At 54.5% G+C, this 24,817-nt stretch overlaps 1 protein-coding gene across 1 annotated transcript in view; it reads left to right on the top strand.

The window, feature by feature from the left end:
- The first annotated feature begins 998 nt into the window (after positions 1–998).
- The window catches only part of LOC133050743 (liprin-alpha-2-like), a 43,386-nt gene continuing 19,567 nt past the window's right edge, over positions 999–24,817 (top strand). The window contains 14 exon segments of the mRNA XM_061134998.1: positions 999–1,115; positions 2,316–2,414; positions 2,886–3,050; positions 3,704–3,778; positions 5,067–5,425; positions 5,950–6,186; positions 7,146–7,377; positions 9,692–9,915; positions 11,724–11,955; positions 14,268–14,491; positions 16,296–16,527; positions 18,550–18,579; positions 21,234–21,385; positions 22,211–22,361. Coding sequence (XP_060990981.1) covers positions 999–1,115; positions 2,316–2,414; positions 2,886–3,050; positions 3,704–3,778; positions 5,067–5,425; positions 5,950–6,186; positions 7,146–7,377; positions 9,692–9,915; positions 11,724–11,955; positions 14,268–14,491; positions 16,296–16,527; positions 18,550–18,579; positions 21,234–21,385; positions 22,211–22,361 — 2,529 coding nt within the window.

Genomic DNA, 24,817 nt, shown 5'->3' with positions numbered 1-24,817 from the left:
TCGGGCGCGGAGGGAGGGCAGGGCAGCCCCTGGCGGGATCTGGGAGGCGCTGGCTGTCACGGCTGGAGGCAGGGCCACCCCTGAACTTCCACCATGCCGCCCCCATGGGGCCGAGTCTTCTGGCGGCCCAGGGTCCAAGTTAAGAGCGCGAGCTCGCAGCAGGTTGAATGAAACCCTGTCCCCACTGTGGGTTCATTGTAAGCGCCCGGAGCGAGGTTGGTCAAGCCCTTGCTGAGCTCGAGTGAGGGAGCCAGTCAGGGAGGACCAAGCTCAGGGTGAGAGTGAGGGGCAGCCAGCATGGTGAGTGCTCCTCAGCCGGGTGGGTTCTGGGCACACCCTTGAGTTCAGGGGTGCCCTTTCAGTAGCCTCACTGCAGGCTTATTTCGGGGGTGGAGGAAGCAGAAGCCCACTTAGAAGACGTGCTCATCCCTAGTGGTGGTGGTTTCTGAAGCAGTTTATACTGTTCGGTTTGACTGTGACCCAGTGACTTTGCAGGGTCACGTTTGAGGGTGGGCCTGAGCTGTGGGCACGGCCTTCCTTCTCCCGCACCCAACACACACCTGCCATCTTTTTGGCAGCCCCTCCCCGCTCTCTGCACCCTTGATGGTGGGCCTGAGCCCAGCCCCCCTGTTACCATGGAGCCCCTTGTGACAGTGTGGGTTCCATGTTCTGGGCTCCTGGGAGATGTGCTGGAGGCAGAGCCTTCGTGCCATTTCTTCTTGAGACAGCGGAGCTGGTGGTCATAGTGTGAGATCGGTGTGTGTGAGAGCAGTGTGTGCGTGAGAGCGGTGTGTGTGAGAGCGGTGTGTGCGTGAGAGCGGTGTGTGTGAGAGCAGTGTGTGAGAGTGGTGTGTGTGAGAGCGGTGTGTGTGAGAGAGCGGTGTGTGCGTGAGACCGGTGGTCATAGTGTGCGATCGGTGGTGATACCTCAGGTGCTGAGGTATCTGCCTGGGAAACAGCAGGTGCCCCTGAGTGGGGGGCTGCCCACATCCGCGAGGATGGGTCGCAGAAGGGCCAGCCTTTGGGCGCTTTTCCCATGCTGCAACCCCAAGAAAAAGGCCAAGACAAGAAATAAGTTGGCCTCATCCCAAGTCCTGGAAGCAGAGTGGCCGGAGGTGAGAGCAGCCGGGGGCTGGGCCCGTCGGGTTGGCCCTCACCTGGTGAAGCGTTGGGGTTCTGTTTCACTGTGTTCGCATGGTTGTGGGCCCTGCCGGCCAGGGCGTTCTGGCCTCCTGGGCAGGATCGACCCCAGCAGGTTGACCTTGTAAGAGGCTGTGCATGTGGTGCATGGACGATGGGCGGGGGCCCCACAGGAAGGGAAACAGTGGCTGGAGGAGTCACTGGGGCACGTGGACTGAGCCATAGAGTCAGTCCTTGGAGCAGAAAGGCTAAGCCCGTTAAGGTCTCTCTTCTTCCAAACAAGGCATCCCCTGGCTGGAGGAGTCTCTGGGGCATGTGGATCGAGCTAGAGAGTCAGTCCTTGAAGCAGAAAGACTAAGCCCCTTAACGTCTCCCATCTTACAAAGCACAGACCAGTTCGTCCAGTGTTCTCGTGACGGGTACCTAGTGCTCATGTATATAACATACACCCTCATAGCTTCACATGTCTACTGCATGCCTCTTAAAAAGTGTTGGGCAGTGCTCTAGGTGCCGAATACTTAGTATGTAGTAGGGGATACGTGGCCCAGGATTTTTGTATTTGTGCAAAGAACAATCGAAGAATGAAAGAGTCCGTGTGGTTCGGTTTGAGCAAGTTCACCACATGGACGGCCCCGCGTACATACATATTGTGATAAAATACATATAACATGAATTTACCATTTTAAGCAGTTCATTGAATGACTGGGTGACTTCAGTGGAGTCAGGCTAACAGATGGCCTTGGGGTGCCATCAGCCTCTTTCGCAGAGGAACACTCCAAAGCCTGGTGGCCTTGTAGACCTTACCTTTCTTCTTCACTCTCCCCAGGGGCTCTAGGTCACTTGTCTGTGTGTCGTTGAAGAATCTCTTTATCCACTTTGTTGTTAGGTGTATGTTTAGGAAAGTTTCTCAGACTTCCCTGGGTCTTGAGAAGGCTGGCTTGGATTCCGGGTTCTCCCCTGCCGCGTGCCTGCCAGGTCGAGGTGGAGGCTGCAGGCCAGTCTGAGTTGTAGGGGTCTGTGTGGCCTTGGGGTCAGCGGACCCCCTCTTCTCCGGAGGGGCAGGGAGATCCTTTGAGTGGAGCCTGGAGAGAATGGACAGTGTCAGTCTTCAGAGTCTCGCTCTCTTTAACATTTGTGTTTGCATTTAGTTACTTCCTCATTTACCTGTTTTCTAGGAGTTGGCCACATCTCAACAACTAAAGGCATGCAGGGAGCAGCTTCTTACAAGAGAAGCGGAAATCGCGGAGCTGAAAGCCGAAAGGAACAACACCAGGGTCAGTAGGCGGAGTCTCACGTGTTGACCTGTGCCCCGCGGGGGTCACCGCTGGGCTCCGTGTTGGTGTCTTTAAAGTCTGTCTGGTTTTCAAGTCATTTTTCACATCTTCCCACTGAGCAGACCGAGGTGGATCAGTTTGGGGTTCTCATACCTTGCTTCAAATTTATGATGAGAGCTAATGTAATTTTAGTACACTTGAGGGGAGAGTTCTCTTAGCTTCCATTTTTGTCCATGCTGCAGTTTGTGTGGGATCTTAGTTCCCCGACCAGGGATTAAAACCCATGAGCCCTGCAGAAGTGTGGAGTGTTAACTCCTGGGACACTGGGGAAGTCCACTCTAAATTCAGACTGAACTGGCGGGATTCCGACGTGCCTTAGCATGGTTTTGGTCTTAGCATGAGGCTGAGAGGCATTCTCAGCCCTGAATTCAAGTGTGAGGTTGAAGGTGCTCCTTTGGCCCCGCCTTGCAGCTGCTGCTGGAACACCTGGAGATCCTGGTTTCCCGGTATGTGCCGTCCCTCCGGATGACGGCGGGCCCGCAGCAGGCGCAGTCCCCAGCCAGCATGACCAGCGAGGTGGAGCTGCTCAGGGCGCTGAGATTGCTCTTTGAGCACCACAAGGCCCTGGACGAGAAGGTACCAGCCACGCGGCCGTCCTGGATTTGTACATTTGCTGCCTGGTTAGGTGGACGATGCGTGTATTTATGGAACTAGTTGACTTTTGAGCTTCTTGAATTCTTGTAAATACAGGCTTTTCTGTAAGAACTCAGAGTTTTATATGGTTAAAAAGCGTTGCCTGAGTCCATGCTCAGACATGTCCGAGTCTTTGCGACCCTGTGGACCGTAGCCCACCACGCTCCTCTCTTCATGGGGCTTCCCAGGCAAGAATACTGGAGTGGGTGGCCATCTTCTACTCCAGGGGATCTTTCCGACCCAGGGATCGAACCTGCCCTCTCACATTGGCAGGCAGATTCTTTACCACTGAGACACCTGGGAAGTGCCCAGTTAAAAAGTATTAGTTGGCATAAATGTGTCAAGGTTTTTTTTATTCTGTATACCAATTTGCAATTAAAAACTGGGTAATACAGTTCTTTTAGGATAACAGTTTTTTCCTCTGAAACTGAGAATTTAAAGCTGTTAGTAAGCAGATTTTCTTCACCTTAAGGTCAATGAGAGACATTAAAGGTATTCTGTTACAGTAGCCATGGAATCAGGTGAGGGTAGAATAAGAAGCGCACTAACGTATGTACACACATCAACACACAGTGATTCGGCCCCTTTTATTTCAGTGGAGAGAGCAACTACGACACGCTCTCGAAAGGTGTAGTTCCTTAGAAGAGGAATTAAGGACCGCAGACAAACAGGTGAGTTTGGGCAGTCATCGTGTAAAGGGTTCGTCATTTGTGTACTTTCATTCTCAAAAAGTACGAAGGCTGTACTGGTGGACATCATGTGTTATTTATCTTTGAAATGGGGCGCAAGGGCCTGAGGAATAACCCCAGGGAGGGTGGGGCCTGGAGCCAGGGAGAGACATGTTGGAGGGCGGCGGGGTGGGCAAGGAGGACAGGGGGCTTGGTGACATGGGTTCCTGCAGCCCCCGGGAGCTGCCCGGCAGGGCGGGGCACAGCGCCTGCTTGCAGAGAGCTGGAGACCAGGCGGGAGGGGGACAGCAGAGGCCGCTCCCAGGGAGCCTTCAGAGACCCCCAGTGGGCGCTGCAGGGAGCCCTGGAGGAGGAGTCTGCTGGTTCCCGTTGTGCCATCTGAAGGTCAGAGAAGAGAGGATGTGCTGACCGGGCGGATGGGGGTGAACCCATAGGCAGCTTCTTTGCTGGAGCGGAACTGGGATGATGGCAGGTGGTCCTGCAGCCCGCGAAGGGGGTGGTCAGGCCCTTGGGAGGGGTCGTGAGGAAGACAGGGGGCATGGGCTGTGACCACCCGGCCAGGGAGCCGGCAGCCAGCACCTCGAGGCTGCCCCTCGGATGCTTTGAGGTCATGTCTGGGAAAGAAGGCAGGACCTGGGTTGAGAGTCGGACAGGGGGGAGACTTGCAGAGAGAAGGGTGTGAGGTGTGAGATCGGGAGGGCGGCACGGGCCCCAGCAGGCACTCTCCCGTGCGTCTCTGATGGCAGAGCCGCCCTTGTGGTGCGAGGGGCTATCCCCCAGAACAGCCTGAGTGCGTGTACCCCGAGAGGACAGCCGCGGGGGGCTGGCCCTCCAGTCCCCTAGCTGCCCAGCTCGCTCCTGTCTGTGCGTGTTCAGACCAGCCTGGAGCACGGAGGGCTGGGAACCTGTGAGGACGGCACTCCTCGGGGAGCTAGTACAAGTGATGACCGCTGAGGTGGACCCAGCGGCTGCGGAGCTGAAGGATTTTTTCCTTCATATTTTCCTTCAGCCTGCCTGATGGAGACAAGGATGTATGTTTTTAATTTTGGGTTTTTGTCTCTGACTCGGTCAGCCCACCCTTGTGAATAACCTCATAGGATTGCCTTCCGTCCACGCTGAGACCTGAGTGTCACCAGGCCACCTAGGAACTGGATTCTCCTGCTGCCCGTTTCTTCAGTACTGCTCGCTTAAGAGATGGCCGTGTCTCATAAGCATGGCCGTTTATCCAAAGTTGGGGCTTCCATATCAAATTGTGCTCGGTTCCTGACAGACGAGAGCTGTCCTGAATGTCGCTGACGAGCCGTGGTCCTCACGTGCCCAGGTGCAGAGCCAGAGGGAGCAGGACTGGGAGTCCGCGCAGCAGGCCCGCGTGGTGGCCAGCGTGGCCCAGGCCTTCGAGAGTGACGAGGATGTGTCTGACGGCGAGGGCGACGGGGTCACCCTCCTCAGCTCGGCCGGTCAGCTGCCGCCCAGTGGGCAGGCCGATGGCGACACTCTTCCTGTGATGCTTCAGGAGCAGCTGGACGCCATCAGTGAAGAGATCCGGTGGGTGCACCCGAACTCAGCTCGCCAGAAACTGGGCTTCTCTGAGGAGCTGTCTTCTCGTACGAGAAGTCTGAGTGTTCCATAGTGAGAGAACTGACTTCAGGCCTGCTTCAAGGATTCTCAGTTCTGAGATCGCCCTTGATGAGAGAGCTCAGTGAGGCAGGGCGTTCTGTCCACAGCTGGTGTCAGCCCTTTGTGGAGGGGGTGTTGTAGGGTGTCGCCCCAGCTCTGAGCCCCAAGGTGGGTGAGGTGCCAAGGCGGTGTCCTGCCCGGCCCGTGTACCGTCCAGCCCTGAGGGTTCACCCTCCCGTGTCCATCGGAGACTCCCACGTTGTGGTCAAAAGCCACATGGAAGAGAAAAGCAGGGGTTTGGGAGTTGGCAAGTTCCCACTCAGATCTGCATTGTCCTTTTGAACTCAATACAGTGTGAAGATTGGCTTGTTGTAAGACAGTGGTCCAAGGACATGTGTTTGAGTTTTCCTCATGTCGTCAGTATATTTAAGATGTTCTCTTTAGACACCGTCTTGGCAGTTGTAACAGTTTACAGAACGGGATAGAACGCAAAGGCCCGCCTCGTGGTGAGCAGCGGGCCTTGGGTCTGGGTGCAGCCGGGTGTCCGGGGGCCCCGAGGCCTGCCTGGGCCACACGCGCACAGCTACGCCCCTGTCCCGGGTCCATGTCCAGAGCGGCCGCAGGCCGGTGACCCCGTGCAGGACCAGGCAGAGCTGCTGCTCAGATAGTTCTCGTCACGTCAGCCCAGGCCGAGGTGCCCGTCCGTGCCTGTGTGCCGAGCACGCGGGGCTCGGGGGGAAGGCAGGGGTGAACGGCACAGCCAGCCATCGCAGGTGGTGGCGCCTGTACTTTTCACGCCTAGACAGACTGCTTCCTTGGCCTTGTGTCAGCTCAGACCAGCTCAGAAAGACGGGCTTTCCCCGTCCCCGCAGGAAATATGGAACGGTTCCATATGAATATGTTTATTTTTACAGCAAGTTGTCAGGTAAAGTGAATTTTCCTTAGGCAGTAAGTTGACTTGTTTATCAATGGTAAATTCTGTCCATCAGCTTGCTATCACAAGTGAGTAACTTTCAGGACTTATAGGTAGAATGAAGCTGAAGAGGTTATGACCTGCAAGAATCCTGTAGTTTATTTTGGAAATCATTTTATAGGCATCATCGAGTATTTAAACTGCTATATAAAATCATCCGCTAGACATTAGGGGAGAAGAGCAGGAAGCGTGAATGCTAGGTGAATGCGGCACTTTGACATGAATCCAGAAACTCGCACAAAGCTGGTGGAGAACTTCATCAAGTGATGCGTTGGTTACACATAAAAACTTATAAAAGAAAAATCCCCTCAGCACTTCATCTGGTCTGGGGACTTTTGTTTAGAAAGTCCAGCTTGTTCGTGAATCGCTGTGTTGGTTATAGAGAGTTCCCGATTCCCACGGCAAAGACTTGAGGCCCTGACGTGCACCTCTGCCCTGAGAGCAGGGGAAGGTGAAGGTGGTCAACCTCAGGTATCTCCTCACAGGGAGAGAGTCGCCACCCAGGCCCCGTCAGAATGTTAGCGTAAATAAGTCAAATCAAAGGTGAATGACCAGGGGCCAGTTTGCAAGACTCAGTGCGAAGTTATTCCAAGTTTGTGAATATTCAAGAGAGTTAAAGTCGAACCTTTTAGCCGAGATGTGAAATGAGCAGATGTTCCCGAAATTTGCTCATCGTGACACAGAATGCCAGCCCAAATTTGTTGTCCAGACACGGTCCTGTGCTGACGAGGGCAGCTGACGAGTTTTGCTCTCTTTTAGGTGGATCCAGGAGGAGAAGGAGAGCTCGGAGCAGCGGGCCGAGGAGGCTGACAGAAGGGCGGGCGGGGCGCGCTTAGGCAGCCTTCGGCGTTTTAAGTCCCTGAGCTCCCTCAACCTGTGTCCTGCCTCCTCACTTGCCGGCTCCTGCCCGCCCAGCAGGGAGCGCTCCGTGCCCCGAGGGAGGTGGCACAGCCTGGCGCGCGAGGGAGACCAGCTGGGCGTCATGACTCCGGTATGTGTCTGCCTCCTCCCTGCCACATCCCTCCCCGAGCACAGTGTTTTCCTTCCTTTGTTTTTTCTGTTTTTCCCCAGAGGAAAATCAGCTACTTTTGCTCCGCTCAGAGGTCTAAGACTTTTAAAACTGCCTGGCCTTTAATCATTCCATAATGGCACAGGAACCAATTAGGCTTCATATTTGGACCACCGGCCTAGCAAGCCATCGTGAACTCAGCCACAGCCTGCCTCTGGATCGGTGGGCCTGGCCTGTGCTGGGCACGGCAGCGGCAGGAAAGTTTCTGTGGTCAGGGAGCAGACAGCCTCGTGAAAGTAACCATAGGCAGCCCTCATGGTGAGTGAAAGCCAGGCAGCACATGTTCCATCTGGGACACCTGGCTGCAGCGTGCAGGGCATGCGGTGGCAACAGAACCATGACTCTAAACTGGTCAGCTTGCTGATGGGCCTGGCCGCATGCTCAGGCCAGCTGTGCGTGTGAAACCAGTTAAAGGCCCCGTGCCCCAGGGCCCCAGCGAAGAAGTCAGGCTGCCTCACTCTTCCGCGTCTCAACACAGGATGACCACCTAGGGCTTCTGGTGACAGAGCGTGCAGCTCTAAAGCACATGTGCCTGCTTTCTTGCCTGTGTAGCCTAGGTTTCTGAGTGCATTGCTGTTTACCCCGTGAATCACGTGTATAACACTCTCCTTGAAACTGCACTTGTATTATCCCTTTTTTCTGTTACCACCCATTTCCTGTGAGCTGCGTGGTTAGCATAGAATTAAATTAACTGTGGGTCATTTTAGATGCATGTGAAGTGGTAACTGGTCCATTTTGTGGTCTTTTGACACACTGCTTTTATAATTTGTATCATTGTCTAAGTAGTTGATTTTTAAAATTCTTGGACGATTGCTCTGTGGTTTCATCCTTGATTTCTTTCCGAGTATTTGTAAAAAAACAGTTCTGAATATTTTTCCTTGTGGAGTTTTCTGACGGTGTGTCTGCTTTCATCATTGGTTTTGATTTCCTGACTCATCCTGTTGTCTGTTTAACCGTCATCAATCCAGTCCGCAGCCTCCCATCCCCCCCACCGGAGGCTGTAGTTCACACATCCATCTCCCCTCCAGCATCACACCACTTGCTCTGGTCATATCAGTGCCGTGTCCCATTAGTCTGGTTTGTGCTTTGTCTTCGTGTCTCATTAAATGGTGTTTTTCCCGCATAGCAGTAAGTTAGAGTTAGTATATCACTATGCAGTTACAGGCATAATGTAGATGGATCATACACTATATGGACAGCAGATGCCTCTCCCAAGGAGCCTTCAGAGACCCCCAGTGGGCGCTGCAGGGTGCCCTGGAGGAGGAGTCTGCTGGTTCCCGTTGTGCCATCTGAAGGTGAGAGAAGCGAGAGGATGTGCTGACCGGGCTGATAGGGGTGAACCCATAGGCAGCTGGTTCGCTGGAGCGGAGCAGTGATGATGGCAGGTGAGGTGGTCCTGCAGCCAGCGAAGGGGGAGACCAGGCCCTGGGGAGGGGTCGTGAGGAAGACAGGGGCAAGGGCTTTGGCCACAGGGTCCAGGTAGTCGGCAGCCAGCACCTCGAGGCTGCCCTGCGGTTGCTTTGAGGTCATGTGTGGGAGAGAAGGCAGGACCTGGGTTGAGAGTCGGACAGGGGGGAGACTTGCAGAGAGAAGGGTGTGAGGTGTGAGATCGGGAGGGCGGCACGGGCCCCAGCAGGCACTCTCCCGTGCGTCTCTGATGGCAGAGCCGCCCTTGTGGTGCGAGGGGCTGTCCCCCAGAACAGCCCGAGTGCCTGTGCCCCGAGAGGACAGCCGCGGGGGGCTGGCCCTCCAGTCCCCTAGCTGCCCAGCTTGCTCCTGTCTGTGCGTGTTCAGACCAGCCTGGAGCACGGAGGGCTGGGAACCTGTGAGGACGGCACTCCTCGGGGAGCTAGTACAAGTGATGACCGCTGAGGTGGACCCAGCGGCTGCGGAGCTGAAGGATTTTTTCTTTCTTATTTTCCTTCAGCCTGCCCGATGGAGGCATGGACTGTTTTTAATTTTGGGTTTTTGTCTCTGACTCGGTCAGCCCACCCTTGTGAATAACCTCATAGGATTGCCTTCCGTCCACGCTGAGACCTGAGTGTCACCAGGCCACCTAGGAACTGGATTCTCCTGCTGCCCGTTTCTTCAGTACTGCTCGCTTTAGAGATGGCCGTGTCTCATAAGCATGGCCGTTTCTCCAATGTCAAGGCTTCCATGTCAAATTGTGTTCGGTTCCTGATAGACGTGAGCTGTCCTGAATGTCGCTGATGAGCCGTGGTCCTCTCGTGCCCAGGTGCAGAGCCAGAGGGAGCAGGACTGGGAGTCCGCGCAGCAGGCCCGCGTGGTGGCCAGCGTGGCCCAGGCCTTCGAGAGTGACGAGGATGTGTCTGACGGCGAGGGCGACGGGGTCACCCTCCTCAGCTCGGCCGGTCAGCTGCCGCCCAGTGGGCAGGCCGATGGCGACACTCTTCCTGTGATGCTTCAGGAGCCGCTGGACGCCATCAGTGAAGAGATCCGGTGGGTGCACCCGAACTCAGCTCCCCAGAACATGGGCTTCTCTGAGGAGCTGTCTTCTCGTACGAGAAGTCTGAGTGTTCCATAGTGAGAGAACTGACTTCAGGCCTGCTTCAAGGATTTTCAGTTCTGAGATCGCCCTTGATGAGAGAGCTCAGTGAGGCAGGGCGTTCTGTCCACAGCTGGTGTCAGCACTCTGTTGGGGGGCGTTGTAGGGTGTCCCCCCCAGCTCTGAGCCCCAAGGTGGGTGAGGTGCCGAGGCGGTGTCCTCTGCGGCCTGTGTGCCCCCCAACCCTGAGGGTTCACCTTCCCGTGTCCATCGGAGACTCCCACGTTCTGGTGCAAAGCCACCTGGAACAGAAAAGCAGGGGTTTGGGGGTTGGCAAATTCCCACTCAGATCTGCATTGTCCTTTTTAACTGAATACAGTGTGAAGATTGGCTTGTTGTAAGACAGTGGTCCAAAGACATGGGTTTGAGTTATTCTCATCTCATCAGTATATTTAAGATGTTTTCTTCCACACCGTCTTGGCAGTTGTAACAGTTTACAGAATGGGATAGAACGCAAAGGCCCGCCTCGTGGTGAGCAGCGGGCCTTGGGTCTGGGTGCAGCCGGGTGTCCGGGGGCCCCGAGGCCTGCCTGGGCCACACGCGCACAGCTACGCCCCTGTCCCGGGCCCGTGTCCAGAGCGGCCGCAGGCCGGTGACCGTGCGCAGGACCAGGCAGAGCTGCTGCTCAGATAGTTCTCGTCACGTCAGCCCAGGCCGAGGTGCCCGTCCGTGCCTGTGTGCCGAGCACGCGGGGCTCGGGGGGAAGGCAGGGGTGAACGGCACAGCCAGCCATCGCAGGTGGTGGCGCCTGCACTTTTGATGCCGAGACAGACTGCTTCCTTGGCCTTGTGTCAGCTCAGACCAGCTCAGAAAGATGGGCTTTCCCCATCCCCACAGGAAATGTGGAACGGTTTTTTCCACATGAATATTTTTATTTTTACAGCAAGTTGTCAGGTAAAGTGAATTTTCCTTAGGCAGTAAGTTGACTTGTTTTATAAATGATAAATTCTGTCCGTCAGCTTGCTCTCACAAGTGAGAAACTTTCAGGACTTATAGGTAGAATGAAGCTGAAGAGGTTATGACCTGCAAGAATCCTGTAGTTTATTTTGGAAATCATTTTATAGGCATCATCGAGTAGTTAAACTGCTATATAAAATCACCCACTACACGTTAGGGGAGAAGAGCAGGAAGCGTGAATGCTAGGTTAATGCGGCACATTGATATGAAGCCAGAAACTCGCACAAAGCTGGTGGAGAACTTCACCAAGTGATGTGTTTGTATATATTCAACTCATTAAAAAAGAAAAATCCCCTCAGCACTTCATCTGGTGTGGGGACTTTTGTTTAGAAACTCCAGCTTGTTCGTGAATCGCTGTGTTGGTTATAGAGAGTTCGCGATTCCCACAGCAAAGACTTGAGGCCCTGACGTGCACCTCTGACTTGAGAGCAGGGAAGATGAAGGTGGTCAACCTCAGGTATCTCCTCACAGGGAGAGAGTCGCCACCCAGGCCCCGTCAGAATGTTAGCGTAAATAAGTCAAATCAAACGTGAATGACCAGGCGCCAGTTTGTGAGACTCAGTGCTAAGTTTTTCCAAGTTTGTGAATATTCAAGAGAGTTAAAGTCGAACCTTTTAGCCGAGATGTGAAATGAGCAGATGTTCCCGGAATTTGCTCATCGTGACACAGAATGCCAGCCCAAATTTGTTGTCCAGACACGGTCCTGTGCTGACGAGGGCAGCTGACGAGTTTTGCTCTCTTTTAGGTGGATCCAGGAGGAGAAGGAGAGCTCGGAGCAGCTGGCCGAGGAGACTGACAGCAGGGCGGGCGGGGCGCGCTTAGGCAGCCTTCGGCGTTTTAAGTCCCTGAGCTCCCTCAACCTGTGTCCTGCCTCCTCACTTGCCGGCTCCTGCCCGCCCAGCAGGGAGCGCTCCCCACCCCGAGGGAGGCGGCACAGCCCGGAGCTCCAGGGAGATCGGCTGGACGTCCTGACTCCGGTATGTGCCTGCCTCCTCCCTGCCGCATGCCTCCCCGAGCATACTGTTTTTCTTTCTTTCTTTTTTCTCTTTTTCCCCAGAAGAAAATCAGGTGCATTTACTATGCTCAGAGGTCTAAGACTTTTAAAGCTGCCTGGTCTTTAATCATTCCATAATGGCACAGGGACCAATCCGTCTTCATATTTGGACCACCGGCTTAGCACGCCATCATGAACTCAGCCAGAGCCTGCCTCTGGAGCGGTGGGCCTGGCTTGTGCTGGGCACGGTAGCGGCAGGGAAGTTTCTGTGGTCAGGGAGCAGACAGCGTCATGAAAGTAACCATAGGCCACCCTCATGGCGAGTGAAAACCAGGCAGCACATTTTCCATCGGGGACGCGTGGCTGCAGGGTGCAGGGCATGCGGTGGCAACAGAACCAAGAATCTAAACTGGTCTGCTTGCTGATGGGCCTGGCCACGCGCTCCGGCCGGCTGTGCGTGTGGAACCAGTTAAAGACCCGGTGCCCCAGAGCCCCAGGGAAGAAGTCGGGCTGCCTCACTCTTCCGAGTCTCAGAAAGAGATGACGCCCTAGGGCTTCTGGTGACAGAGCGAGCCGCTCTAAAGCACATGTGCGGGCTTTCTTGTGTGTGGAGCCTCGGTTTCTGAGTGCATTGCTGTTTACCCCGTGAATCACGTGTACAACACTCTGCCTTGAAACTGCACTTGCATTATCCCTTTTTTCTGTTACCAGCCATTTCCTGTGAGCTGCGTGGTTAGAATAGAGTTAAATTAACTGTGGGTCATTTTAGATGCAAGTGAAGTGGTAACTGGTCCATTTTGTGGTATTTTGACACACTGCTTTTATAACTTGTACCATAGCCTAAGTAGTTGATATTTAAAATTCTTGGACGATTGCTCTGTGGTTTCATGCTTGATTTCTTTCCGAGTATTTGTAAAAGAACAGTTCTGAATATCTTCTCCTTGTGGAGTTTTCGGACGGTGTGTCTGCTGTCATCATTGGCTTTGATTTCCTGACTCATCCTGTTGCCTGTTTAGCCGTCATCAATCCAGACTCCAGCCTCCCATCCCCCCACCGGAGACTGTAGTTCACACATCCATCTCCCCTCCGCCATCCTCCCCCTTGCTCTGGTCATATCAGTGCTGTGTTCAGTTCGGCTGGTTTATGCTTTGTCTTCGTGTCTCATTAAATGGTGATTTTCCCGCATAGCAGTAAGTTAGAGTTAGTGTATCACTATACAGTTAGAAGCATAATTTAGATGCATCATGCGCTATATAGACAGCAGATGCCTCTCCCAAGCAGCCTTCAGACACCCTCAGTGGCCGCTGCAGGGTGCCCTGGAGGAGGAGTCTGCTGGTTCCCGTTGTGCCATCTGAAGGTGAGAGCAGCGAGAGGATGTGCTGACCGGGCGGATGGGGGTGAACCCATAGGCAGCTTCTTTGCTGGAACGGAGCAGGGATGATGGCAGGTGGTCCTGCAGCCAGCGAAGGGGGTGGCCCAGCCCTTGGGAGGGGTCGTGAGGAAGACAGGGGGCGTGGGCTGAGACCACGCGGCCAGGGAGCCGGCAGCCAGCACCTCGAGGCTGCCCCTCGGATGCTTTGAGGTCACGTGTGGGAGAGAAGGCAGGACCTGGGTTGAGAGTCGGACAGGGGGGAGACTTGCAGAGAGAAGGGTGTGAGGTGTGAGATCGGGAGGGCGGCACGGGCCCCAGCAGGCACTCTCCCGTGCGTCTCTGATGGCAGAGCCGCCCTTGCGGTGCGAGGGGCTGTCCCCCAGAACAGCCCGAGTGCGTGTGCCCCGAGAGGACAGCCGCGGGGGGCTGGCCCTCCAGTTCCCTCGCTGCCCAGCTCGCTCCTGTCTGTGCGTGTTCAGACCAGCCTGGAGCACGGAGGGCTGGGAACCTGTGAGGACGGCACTCCTCGGGGAGCTAGTACAAGTGATGACCGCTGAGGTGGACCCAGCGGCTGCGGAGCTGAAGGATTTTTTCCTTCTTATTTTCCTTCAGCCTGCCCGATGGAGGCATGGATGTATGTTTTTAATTTTGGGTTTTTGTCTCTGACTCGGTCAGCCCACCCTTGTGAATAACCTCATAGGATTGCCTTCCGTCCACGCTGAGACCTGAGTGTCACCAGGCCACCTAGGAACTCGATTCTCCTGCTGCCCGTTTCTTCAGTACTGCTCGCTTAAGAGATGGCCGTGTCTCATAAGCATGGCCGTTTATACAAAGTTGGGGCTTCCATACAAATTGTGCTCGGTTCCTGACAGACGAGAGCTGTCCTGAATGTCGCTGACGAGCCGTGGTCTTCTCGTGCCCAGGTCCAGAGCCAGAGGGAGCAGGACTGGGAGTCCGCGCAGCAGGCCCGCGTGGTGGCGACCGTGGCCCAGGCCTTCGAGAGTGACGAGGATGTGTCTGTCGGCGAGGGCGACGGGGTCACCCTCCTCAGCTCGGCCGGTCAGCTGCCGCCCAGTGGGCAGGCCGATGGCGACACTCTTCCTGTGATGCTTCAGGAGCCGCTGGACGCCATCAGTGAAGAGATCCGGTGGGTGCACCCGAACTCAGCTCCCCAGAACCTGGGCTTCTCTGAGGAGCTCTCTTCTCCTACGAGAATTCTGAGTGTTCCACAGTGAGAGAATTGACTTCAGGCCTGCTTCAAGGATTTTCAGTTCTGAGATCGCCCTTGATGAGAGAGCTCAGTGAGGCAGGGCGTTCTGTCCACAGCTGGTGTCAGCACTCTGTGGGGCGGTGTTCTGGCGTTTCCCCTTCAGCTCTGAGCCCCAAGGTGGGTGAAGTGCCGAGGCGGTGTCCTCTGCGGCCCGTGTGCCCCCCAGCCCTGTGGGTTCACCCTCCCGTGTCCATCGGACACTCCCGTGTTCCGGTGCAAAGCCACCTGGAACAGAAAAGCAGGGGTTTGGGGGTTGGCAAATTCCCACTCAGATCTGCATTGTCCTTTTTAACTGAATACAGTGTGAAGATTGGCTTGTTGTAAGACAGTGGTCCAAAGACATGGGTTTGAGTTTTTCTCATCTCATCAGTATATTTAAGATGTTTTCTTTAGACACCGTCTTGGCAGTTGTAACAGTTTACAGATCGGGATAGAACGCAAAGGCCCGCCTCGTGGTGAGCAGCGGGCCTTGGGTCTGGGTGCAGCCGAGTGTCCGGGGGCCCCGAGGCCTGCCTGGGCCACACGCGCACAGCTACGCCCCTGTCCCGGGCCCGTGTCCAGAGCGGCCGCAGGCCGGTGACCCCGCGCAGGACCAGGCAGAGCTGCTGCTCAGATAGTTCTCGTCACGTCAGCCCAGGCCGAGGTGCCCGTCCGTGCCTGTGTGCCGAGCACGCGGGGCTCGGGGGGAAGGCAGGGGTGAACGGCACAGCCAGCCATCGCAGGTGGTGGCGCCTGCACTTTTGATGCCGAGACAGACTGCTTCCTTGGCCTTGTGTCAGCTCAGACCAGCTCAGAAAGACGGGCTTTCCCCGTCCCCGCCGGAAATATGGAACGGTTCCATATGAATATGTTTATTTTTACAGCAAGTTGTCAGGTAAAGTCAATTTTCCTTAGGCAGTAAGTTGACTTGTTTATCAATGGTAAATTCTGTCCCTCAGCTTGCTCTCACAAGTGAAAAACTTTCAGAACTTATAGGTAGAATGAAGCTGAAGAGGTTATGACCTGCCAGAATCCTGTATTTTATTTTGGAAATCATTTTATAGGCATCATCGAGTATTTAAACTGCTATATAAAATCATCCACTACACATTAGGGGAGAAGAGCAGGAAGCGTGAATTCCAGGTGAATGCGTCACATTGACATGAAGCCAGAAACTCGCACAAAGCTGGTGGAGAACTTCATCAAGTGATGCGTTGTTACACATACAACCATTAAAAAAGAAAAATCCCCTCAGCACTTCATCTGGTGTGGGGACTTTTGTTTAGAAACTCCGGCTTGTTCGTGAATCGCTGTGTTGGTTATAGAGAGTTCCCGATTCCCAGTGGAAAAGACTTGAGACCCTGACGTGCCTCTCTGCCTTGAGAGCAGGGAAGATGAAGGTGGTCAACCTCAGGTATCTCCTCACAGGGAGAGAGTCAACACCCAGGCCCCGTCAGAATGTTAGCGTAAATAAGTCAAATCAAACGTGAATGACCAGGGGCCAGTTTGTAAGACTCAGTGCTAAGTTATTCCAAGTTTGAGAATATTCAAAAGAGTTAAAGTCGAACCTTTTAGCCGAGATGTGAAATGAGCAGATGTTCCCAGAATTTGCTCATCGTGACACAGAATGCCAGCCCAAATTTGTTGTCCAGACACGGTCCTGTGCTGACGAGGGCAGCTGACGAGTTTTGCTCTCTTTTAGGTGGATCCAGGAGGAGAAGGAGAGCTCGGAGCAGCGGGCCGAGGAGACTGACAGCAGGGCGGGCGGGGCGCGCTTAGGCAGCCTTCGGCGTTTAAAGTCCCTGAGCTCCCTCAACCTGTGTCCTGCCTCCTCACTTGCCGGCTCCTGCCCGCCCAGCAGAGAGCGCTCCCCGCCCCGAAGGAGGCGGCACAGCCCAGCGCTCCAGGGAGACCGGCTGGGCGTCCTGACTCCGGTATGTGCCTGCCTCCTCCCTGCCGCATGCCTCCCCGAGCACACCGTTTTTCTTTCTTTGTTTTTTCTCGTTCTCCCCAGAAGAAAATCAGGTACAGTTGCTATGCTCAGAGGTCTAAGACTTTTAAAACTGCCTGGTCTTTAATCATTCCCTAATGGCACAGGGACCAATCCGTCTTGATATTTGGACCACCGGCTTAGCACGCCATCATGAACTCAGCCAGAGCCTGCCTCTGGAGCGGTGGGCCTGGCTTGTGCTGGGCACGGCAGCGGCAGGTCAGTTTCTGTGGTCAGGGAGCAGACAGCCTCGTGAAAGTAACCATAGGCTGCCCTCATGGCGAGTGAAAGCCGCGCAGCACATGTTCCATTGGGGACGAATGGCTGCAGGGTGCAGGGCATACGGGGCAAGAAAACCGACTCTGAACTGGTCCGCTTGCTGACGGGCCTGGCTGCTCCCTCAGGCCAGCTGTGCGCATGAAACCAGTTAAAGGCCCGGTGCCCCAGAGCCCCAGGGAAGAAGTCGGGCTGCCTCACTCTTCCGCGTCTCAACACGGGATGACGCCCTCGGGCTTCTGGTGACAGAGTGTGCGGCTCTAAAGCACATGTGCCGGCTTTCTTTCGTGTATAGCCTCGGTTTCTGAGTGCACTGCTGTTTACCCCGTGAATCACGTGTACAACACTCTGCCTTGAAACTGCACTTGTATTATCCCTTTTTTCTGTTACCACCCATTTCCTGTGAGCTGCGTTGTTAGCATAGAATTAAATTAACTGTGGGTCATTTTAGATGCATGTGAAGTGGTAACTGGTCCATTTTGTGGTCTGTTGACACACTGCTTTTATAATTGTATCATTGTCTAAGTAGTTGATATTTAAAATTCTTGGACGATTGCTCTGTGGTTTCATGCTTGATTTCTTTCCGAGTATTTGTAAAAGAACAGTTCTGAATATTTTCTCCTTGTGCAGTTTTCTGATGGCGTGTCTGCTTTCATCATTGGTTTTGATTTCCTGACTCATCCTGTTGCCTGTTTAGCCCTCATCAATCCAGACTCCAGCCTCCCATCCCCCCCACCGGAGGCTGTAGTTCACACATCCATCTCCCCTCTCCCATCCTCCCCCTTGCTCTGGTCATATCAATGCTGTGTCCCGTTAGTCTGGTTTGTGCTTTGTCTTCGTGTCCCATTAAATGGTGTTTTTCCTGCATAGCAGTAAGTTAAAGTTAGTGTATCGCTATAGAGTTAGAAGCATTGTGTAGGTGGATCATGCACTACATAACCTGTGTAATCATAAATGAGATTATGCTTCCATGAAGAAATGCTCCTCTAAACGTAGAATTAATGGTCTTTTGACCCAATATCCTTTCGGTGTTGATGCTTGGAGTTTAGACGGTAAATCTCATCAGTTTTTGCATGGTTAATGTCTCTCCTAGACTCTTGTACAAAGTATCTTTTATGGTTCATAAGATGTGAAGTCTCCACTTGCTATTATGCTAGCTTTCCTTACAGATTTTCATGGGATGCCTGCTTTAATGGATTTATTCTGAGAAGTTTTATATCAAGTTCTAGGTAAGGATTTTACATTAATGTCCAATAGGTGGTTAGATTTGTTCAGGTTTAAAATAGGTATTATGGTAACTTCCTAATCAGTGAAATTACTACTTTAAAGTATAACGTGTTTTCTATTAAGGGAAACTAACTTATAGCAAATTTTGGCTGAGAACAGACAACTCTTAAGGCCCTTTGCTGACCAGAATGCTCTGCTTTAATAAATCATGATATTGTAATAGAATGGTATCTCCTGAGTAATAACTTATAGTGTTTCTCTAGTAAACCTTGAATAGCTCATTTCGCTTCTGTGGTTAAAAATATGCTCTGTTTCCAGCTCCATGTTCTCTAAGTCTTCATCTCACTTCTATGTTTGCCGTCATGTTTGCTTTACTGTATTTGCCTGTGACGCTTCTTGCATTTTTAGCATCAGAGTTGCAATCAATCTGGTTTCTGTTCATTTCTTTGCATGCATCTTTCAGCCTAGTGATTTAAGGAAGCATCGTCGAAAGGTTAACTATTTAATAATATAGCATGCGTTTGTTTCTCTGTGAAGTATTAAAGAGTCCTTATCGTGTTACATGAATGAACATTATGTGGTTATGTACTGGTGAATAATTGACATTTTAATGGAAGTTTTGAAACTCATCCACCAGTTGAAATATGCTGATGGTTCTCTTGGTAATAGGTCATTCGGGGACTCTTGTAACAGTTTGCCTTTCTCCCACTTGTTTACCTTCTAATCAACTCATGCTTATTTATAATAGACATAGGATTATTTTTAAAATTTTCTTCAGTTATTTTTTGGCCGTGCTGCACAGCTTATGGGATCTTAGTTCCCCAACCAGGGACCAGGCTGGTGTCCCGGCAGTGAGAGTGCCAAGTCCTAACGTCTGGACCACGGTGGAATTTCCGCTCAGTGTGTTATTCAAAGAAACGGCTGAATCCGAGCCGAAGGTGGTAGCTTTGGGGGAAGCCAGTCTAATGACAGGGGTAGCAGTGTGCAGGAGCCTCTGTGTGCCAGGCAGCGTGGCGAGTGCTTTCCGAGCCTGTCATCTCATCTGGCAGACACCCAGGTGAGGGCCAGGCTGCTGTCATCCCCAGTCAGCAGACGTGGACACTGAGGCTGAGAGAGGCCGGGCCCCGTGCCCAGGCTTGCACACCCAGCAGTGTGGTGCGGACTGGTCTGATGAGAGCCTGGACACTTAACCCTGCTGCCATCCAGCCCCCTTTCCTCCAGAGGCCCTCGTGTCCCTCACAGCATCCCTGAAGGAGGGAGCATCAGGAGGGAGCTCGCTGCCTCTCCCCTCGGGTCCCTTGGATGAGCCCCTGTTGTTGAGTCCAGTGCCCCGAGGGCTGGCCGTCCTTGTCCCTCTCCCGCTCCCAGCCCGCTGACCGACCACTCCTGGGACCTTCCCGCAGGACTCGGGCAGCCGCGCTCCAGTTCACGCAGCTCAGTGCCCGGGAGCCCTTCTGCTGGGCCCCGCGGAGCAGCACTGTGCCCTGGGGCTGGTGACCTGGGTGTGCCGCTCACCGGCACTGTGGCCTGCTGTGTCCTCCTGTTACGTGAGGACACCGTCCTGCCCATCCTAGTCACGTGGGCACCAGGGGGGCGGGCTTCCCTCCTGGGGGCAGGCGGCCAGGCTGGGGACCCAGAGGCCTTCCTCAGGAGGAGGCCCGGGGAAGGGGCTGGCCGCGGTCTCTGAGTTTGAGGCAGGTGTTTGTCTCCCCTGAGTCCACGGTCAACCCAGGCGTGTCACTTCCCACTCTTTCTGTTGTTTTCTGATTTTTATAAAGGCTTATTGTAACTTGAATTTGAGACTGATCCCTGTTCAGTTCCGTGGGGATAATTTCTAGCCTCTGTAGCCTTCTGTTGCCTGAGGGTTCTTGTTGGAGATCAGGGGAGGGTGCATAGTTTACCCAGCTGCTGTTGAACGGGCTCAGCTGTATTTTGCACTGAGTCACTTTGTTGTCACCAAGCTCCTGTGGGGCTGCAGTGGATCAGTATTCTTTAGAGAATCCCACTACAAAGGCACAGGTTAGTTGGTTAAAACAAGACACTCATTGTTTACAAAAATACTTGCCGTGCCTGTTTCCTGAAACTTCCCCTGGCTTAACCACACACCCAAATGTACTAGTGAGACCTGGCTGGACCCTGAAGGGGTTAATCTGTTCCCCACACTGTTACCACCACTGTCTTTCCTGTCCTCACACCCAGGACCAGCGGAAAAGCTGGGACTCCAGGAGAAACATCTTTTTTTTGTTTTTTAAATTGGTTTATGTTTTAATTGAAGGATAATTGCTTTACAGAATTGTGTTCTTTTCTGTCAAACCTCAGCGTGACTCACCCATGGGTATACATATACCCCTTCCCTTTTGATCCTCCCTCCCATCTCCCTCCCCATCCCACCCCTCTAGTCTCATACAAGGTCATCTCTGAGTGAAGACCTAGGGGTGCTCTATGTAAACCACAGTGAGCAAAGTACACTGGAACTGCGAGTGAGCACTTCAGTGTTAGCCCCCAGTCTGTCCGTTACTGAGGAATACGAGCCAGACCCGTGGTGTTCGCATGCCGGGTGAGGTACCTTTTCTGTCTTTCCCCTGTTGTCCTGGGCTCCAGTAGGCTGCATCCTCACTACCAATGATCTTGGGTGGTGGCACAAGCTGTGTCCTTTGCTCCTTCAAACAGAAGGGTCTGGACGCCTTTGCTGAGAGGCTTCTTCCTCTTGCTGGTGGTGCTTCTGAGCAGCATCTGGCGATGAGCAGAGTGCTTTCATCAGGGCGGTTCATGCCATGCAGGGTTCACGGTGCTGGCGTCGCTCTGCTGTCCTGCCCGGCGGGGCCATCTGGTCGCTGGATTCCAGGGAGGGCAGAGCCCGGCTTCAGGGAGGCTCCCGTCCAGGGTGTCTGCACTCAGTCGGGTGCTCTCGCTGCCCCACGCCCCGCTTCTCTTGAACAAGACAGTCCTGTAAGATGGCACTAAGCTGGAACAAGGGTGGTTTTTTGTTTGCTTGTTTTTTGTTTTTTTTTGTACTTGGAGGAAAGCATAGCAAATAGATTTACAAATAAGTTTCCGGTTATAATGTAAAGCCTGTGAGGTTGCCTTTTCTGACACAGTCTATCGTTAGCCAGTTTTACACTGCCATTTTACACCTGTCTCACTCAGCTGCCAGCTTTAATGGAAGAGGAAGAAGACGACGAGACCAGCATCAAAGGTGGAACCTCGAGCCCTGCCTCGCCACGGTCCCTTCGGCTGGACCGGCTGCACACGGGGGCGCTGCGCGCGGCCGGCCCCGAGGACGTCAGGGACGCCCGCAAGTAAGGGGCCTGCGCGCCTCGTCGTCAGTTTCAGGAGCCCTGCGCCTCTTCTCTTGAAAGAGTTAGAAGGATGTCTTTAAAGGAATCCCACTGGGTTCGGTGTCTGTGTTTAGTGGTGAACTTCAGGTGCTGGGTGAGAAGAGCTCAGTGGCCTTGCTGATTTTAGAAAACGTCCATCTCTACGATTGACCCCGCTGTGGGAGCTTTCTTCCTGCTCTTGCTAGAGGTCTGCCCCGCCCGGGGCGCGTTCCTGAGGGTGACGGCCCCGTGCCTCTCGGGTTCCCTCTTGAGGGTCCCTCCCTTTTCCTCAAGGGTCTCCTCTCAGGAGACTCCATCCCCTGCAGTGACTGACACTGTCCTCATTCAGACCACCGCCTGCTAAGCTCCCGTCCTCAGCCAGGCAGCACTCGACGGAGGGCACGTGTGGTCTCCTGACCAGCAGCTGTGCTGCCACGGCCGGGGACGGTCACCCTGCGGAGGTGGGGGGAGCTGCCCAGAGCAGGGGAGCTCGCCTTCTCTGGGAGCCTCGTCACCTGCCAAGCGGAGACCCTGAGGGAGGGTCGGAGTGCCCTCTGCACCAGCTGGCCTGGAGTCAAGCCCTCCCCGGGGGGAACTCCTGTCAGAGACTCTCAGCTTCCCGGGGCAGATGTCTGTGGCCGGGAGCCTGCACTGCTTGTGTGGAGTGTGGTTGGTGAAGGAGCCTCCACTGTGTGCTCGAGGTTGAGGTGCGGGTGTTGCTGGGTGGCCGGTTCTAACAATAGATCTTGAGGAGGGTTGTGTGTCTGCATGAGGGTGCCGGTTAAAGGTCCTTCTCTCTCCCCGAAGCTCGACCGGCTCTCAGGACGGCCCCGGGGGCAACCCCAGCAGCAGCACCATCAGCCAGGACTCGCTGCACAAAGCCGCGAAGAAGAAGGGCATCAGGTCCTGCATCGGCCGCTTGTTTGGCAAGAAGTAAAAGGGCCGGCCTGGACTCCCGGCAGGGAGGCCTTAGGACCAGGTGGGTGCTTCCCCGTTGAGAGGGAGGAGGGCCTGCAGGCATGTCCCTTTTGTGTCTCCCCCGCTGCCCCACGAGGCTCCTGTCACTCACGCTCGGGGTCCTCCTGGGAGCAGGAGCGGAGGAGGCATCCGTCTTCTCGGTGGGTCCAAGATGATCTGATGAGTTAATGAGTGGATGGGTGGATGAATTATGTGTAGAGGGATGGATGGATGGATTAGTGAGTGGATGGATGGATGGATGGATTAGTGAGTGGATGCATGGATGAACAGATATCTGGCTTGATGGGTGGACGGAATTCATGAGTGGGTGGAATATGGACTAGTGAGTGTGTGTGGATGGTTGAAGAGATGGCTGGCTCGATGGGTGGATGAACGAAGCATGGAATGAATAAAGCAGATGTTTATACTCCAACGCTAGAAACATATTCTATGAAGTTGATTGAGTAGGAGCTGGGCAATGATTCTTTCCTCCAGAACACTGACAAGTGTTTGGAAATGGCCTAAGTGCTCATCAGTGAGGGGTGAGGTCCAATCTCTGGACATCGCACAAGGAACGGCCCTCCTCCTCCTTCCTGCCACCTTCCTCATCCCCAGGAGCTCCTCAGGGGCTCTGCCCATGGCCCACGCCCCACCACACAGTCACGCAGGTCCTCCTGGGGTCTCCTCACCACACAGTGTTACCATTAGGCCCCCATCTCTCTCGGCTTCATCTCCTTGAGGACAGGGTATGTTCCTGCCTCTTCAGCCAGATATTTGTAGAGTGTCTTGTTTGTGCTGGGTGTGGGATATACACCCAGGGGTAAGTGAAACAAGATGTGGTCTGGACCACAGTTAAGACACAAGAGAGAAAAAGGAGCAGATTATTCAATGCTATCCCTATTCTTAGTAAAGACAACGCTGAGGTGGAAGGTGCATTGATTATATGCCAGATGCTGGGCGTCCCCCTTCCCAAGCAGGGGCTGCCACCTCCCAATTTACAGAGGAGGACACAGTGATGGTCACGCGGTCAGGGAGTGGTGAGGGCAGGTGCACACCCAGGCAGTGGGACCGTGCACTTTGCCGAGCCCAGCCCCCGCTCTGGTGGATGCAACGGGAATGAGATGGTTCTATGGCGTCCCTGACTCAATGGCCTTGAGTTTGAGCAAACTCCAGGAGATAGTGAAGGACAGCAAAGCCCGGAGTGCTGCAGTCCACGGAGTGCCAAAGAGTCGGACACAACTGAGCGACTGAACTAAAGCCTGAGTGTGTGCTAAACTGCTTCGGTCGTGTCTGACTCTTTGCGACCCCAGGGAGTGTAGCCCACTAGCTCCTCTGTCCATGGGATTCTCCAGGCAAGAATGCTGGAGTGGGCTGCCATGCCCTCCTCCAGGGCATCTTCTTGACCCAGGGATCCAACCCACATCTCGTTATCTCTCACATTGGCAGGCAGGACCTTTACAGCTCGCGCCACCTGGAAAGGCCCCGTGAACGCTGATGCAGAAAAGAAGGGCTGCTCCTAAGTTAAACTGGAAGAGCAGCAAGCACAGGTTGTAACGAGGAAACCACACGATGAGCGACAACAGTGCGGACAGAAACAAGCAGGGACGCCTTCACCCACATAAAGAAAACAAGTGTGCCGTTCGGAAGAGGAGCCCGTCAGCCCTTGGAGGGACAGTTGGAACCAGAATGAAAACCGAGGCCGTGGTGAGCAGTGCCCACGCACACGGCCTGAGTGGCGTGGTGTCACTCACCGGGCTTCCTGCGTCCCCAGAGCTGCTGCCGGCGGTTACATCTCTGAGTGCTAGGCCGGCAGCGTCCCCGAGTGAGCTGAGGCATCGCTGCTGTCCTTGCAGTGCTGCTGCGGGGCCCTCTGTGGGCGGCCACCCTCGTCCCCTGCCCCGCCACCCGCTGGGGCCTGGCTGTCCCCCTGGGATCCTTTCAGCCCCTGAGCATGGGTGTTCCCAGGCCTCTGCCTAGCCGGACTGGGACGCAACTCAGGACTTGGGCTTGAGATATCAAGGCGACCGTGAATCTGGAAGGACACTGCCCTGGGGCCCGTGAGAGAGCAGGAGAGCAGAGCCCCCACGGGGAGAAGCAGAGCTGGGGAGCGTGCCCACAGCACCGCTGCCTCCTGCACAAGTGCCCCCTCGCCTCTCCTTGACCTGAAACAGACCCCAGCTGCTGCTGCTCCGCAGGTGATTCCTACAGATGCACCTCCTGCAAGAGCTGTTGTCCTGCTGCTCGGGGGCTGCCTGAGTGTGCTCAGGAGGATCAGACAAGTGGGGCTGCCATGCCTGATTCTGGGGGAGGGCCTGACGCTGGACTAGGGCCGGATGTTGAGGGGGTACGTCTGATGCTGGCGAGAACGTCTTGTGCTAGACTAGGGTCAGAGGCTCGGGGACAGCCTGCTGCTGGCCGAGTGTCTGATGCTGGACTAGGGCCTCATGCTGGGGCGGG

This window comes from Dama dama, chromosome 33, assembly GCF_033118175.1.
Source record: "Dama dama isolate Ldn47 chromosome 33, ASM3311817v1, whole genome shotgun sequence".
Classification (NCBI taxonomy): Eukaryota; Metazoa; Chordata; class Mammalia; order Artiodactyla; family Cervidae; genus Dama; species Dama dama.
The sequence above is the reverse complement of the archived record's forward strand: the minus strand, read 5'-3'. Positions and strand labels throughout refer to the sequence as shown.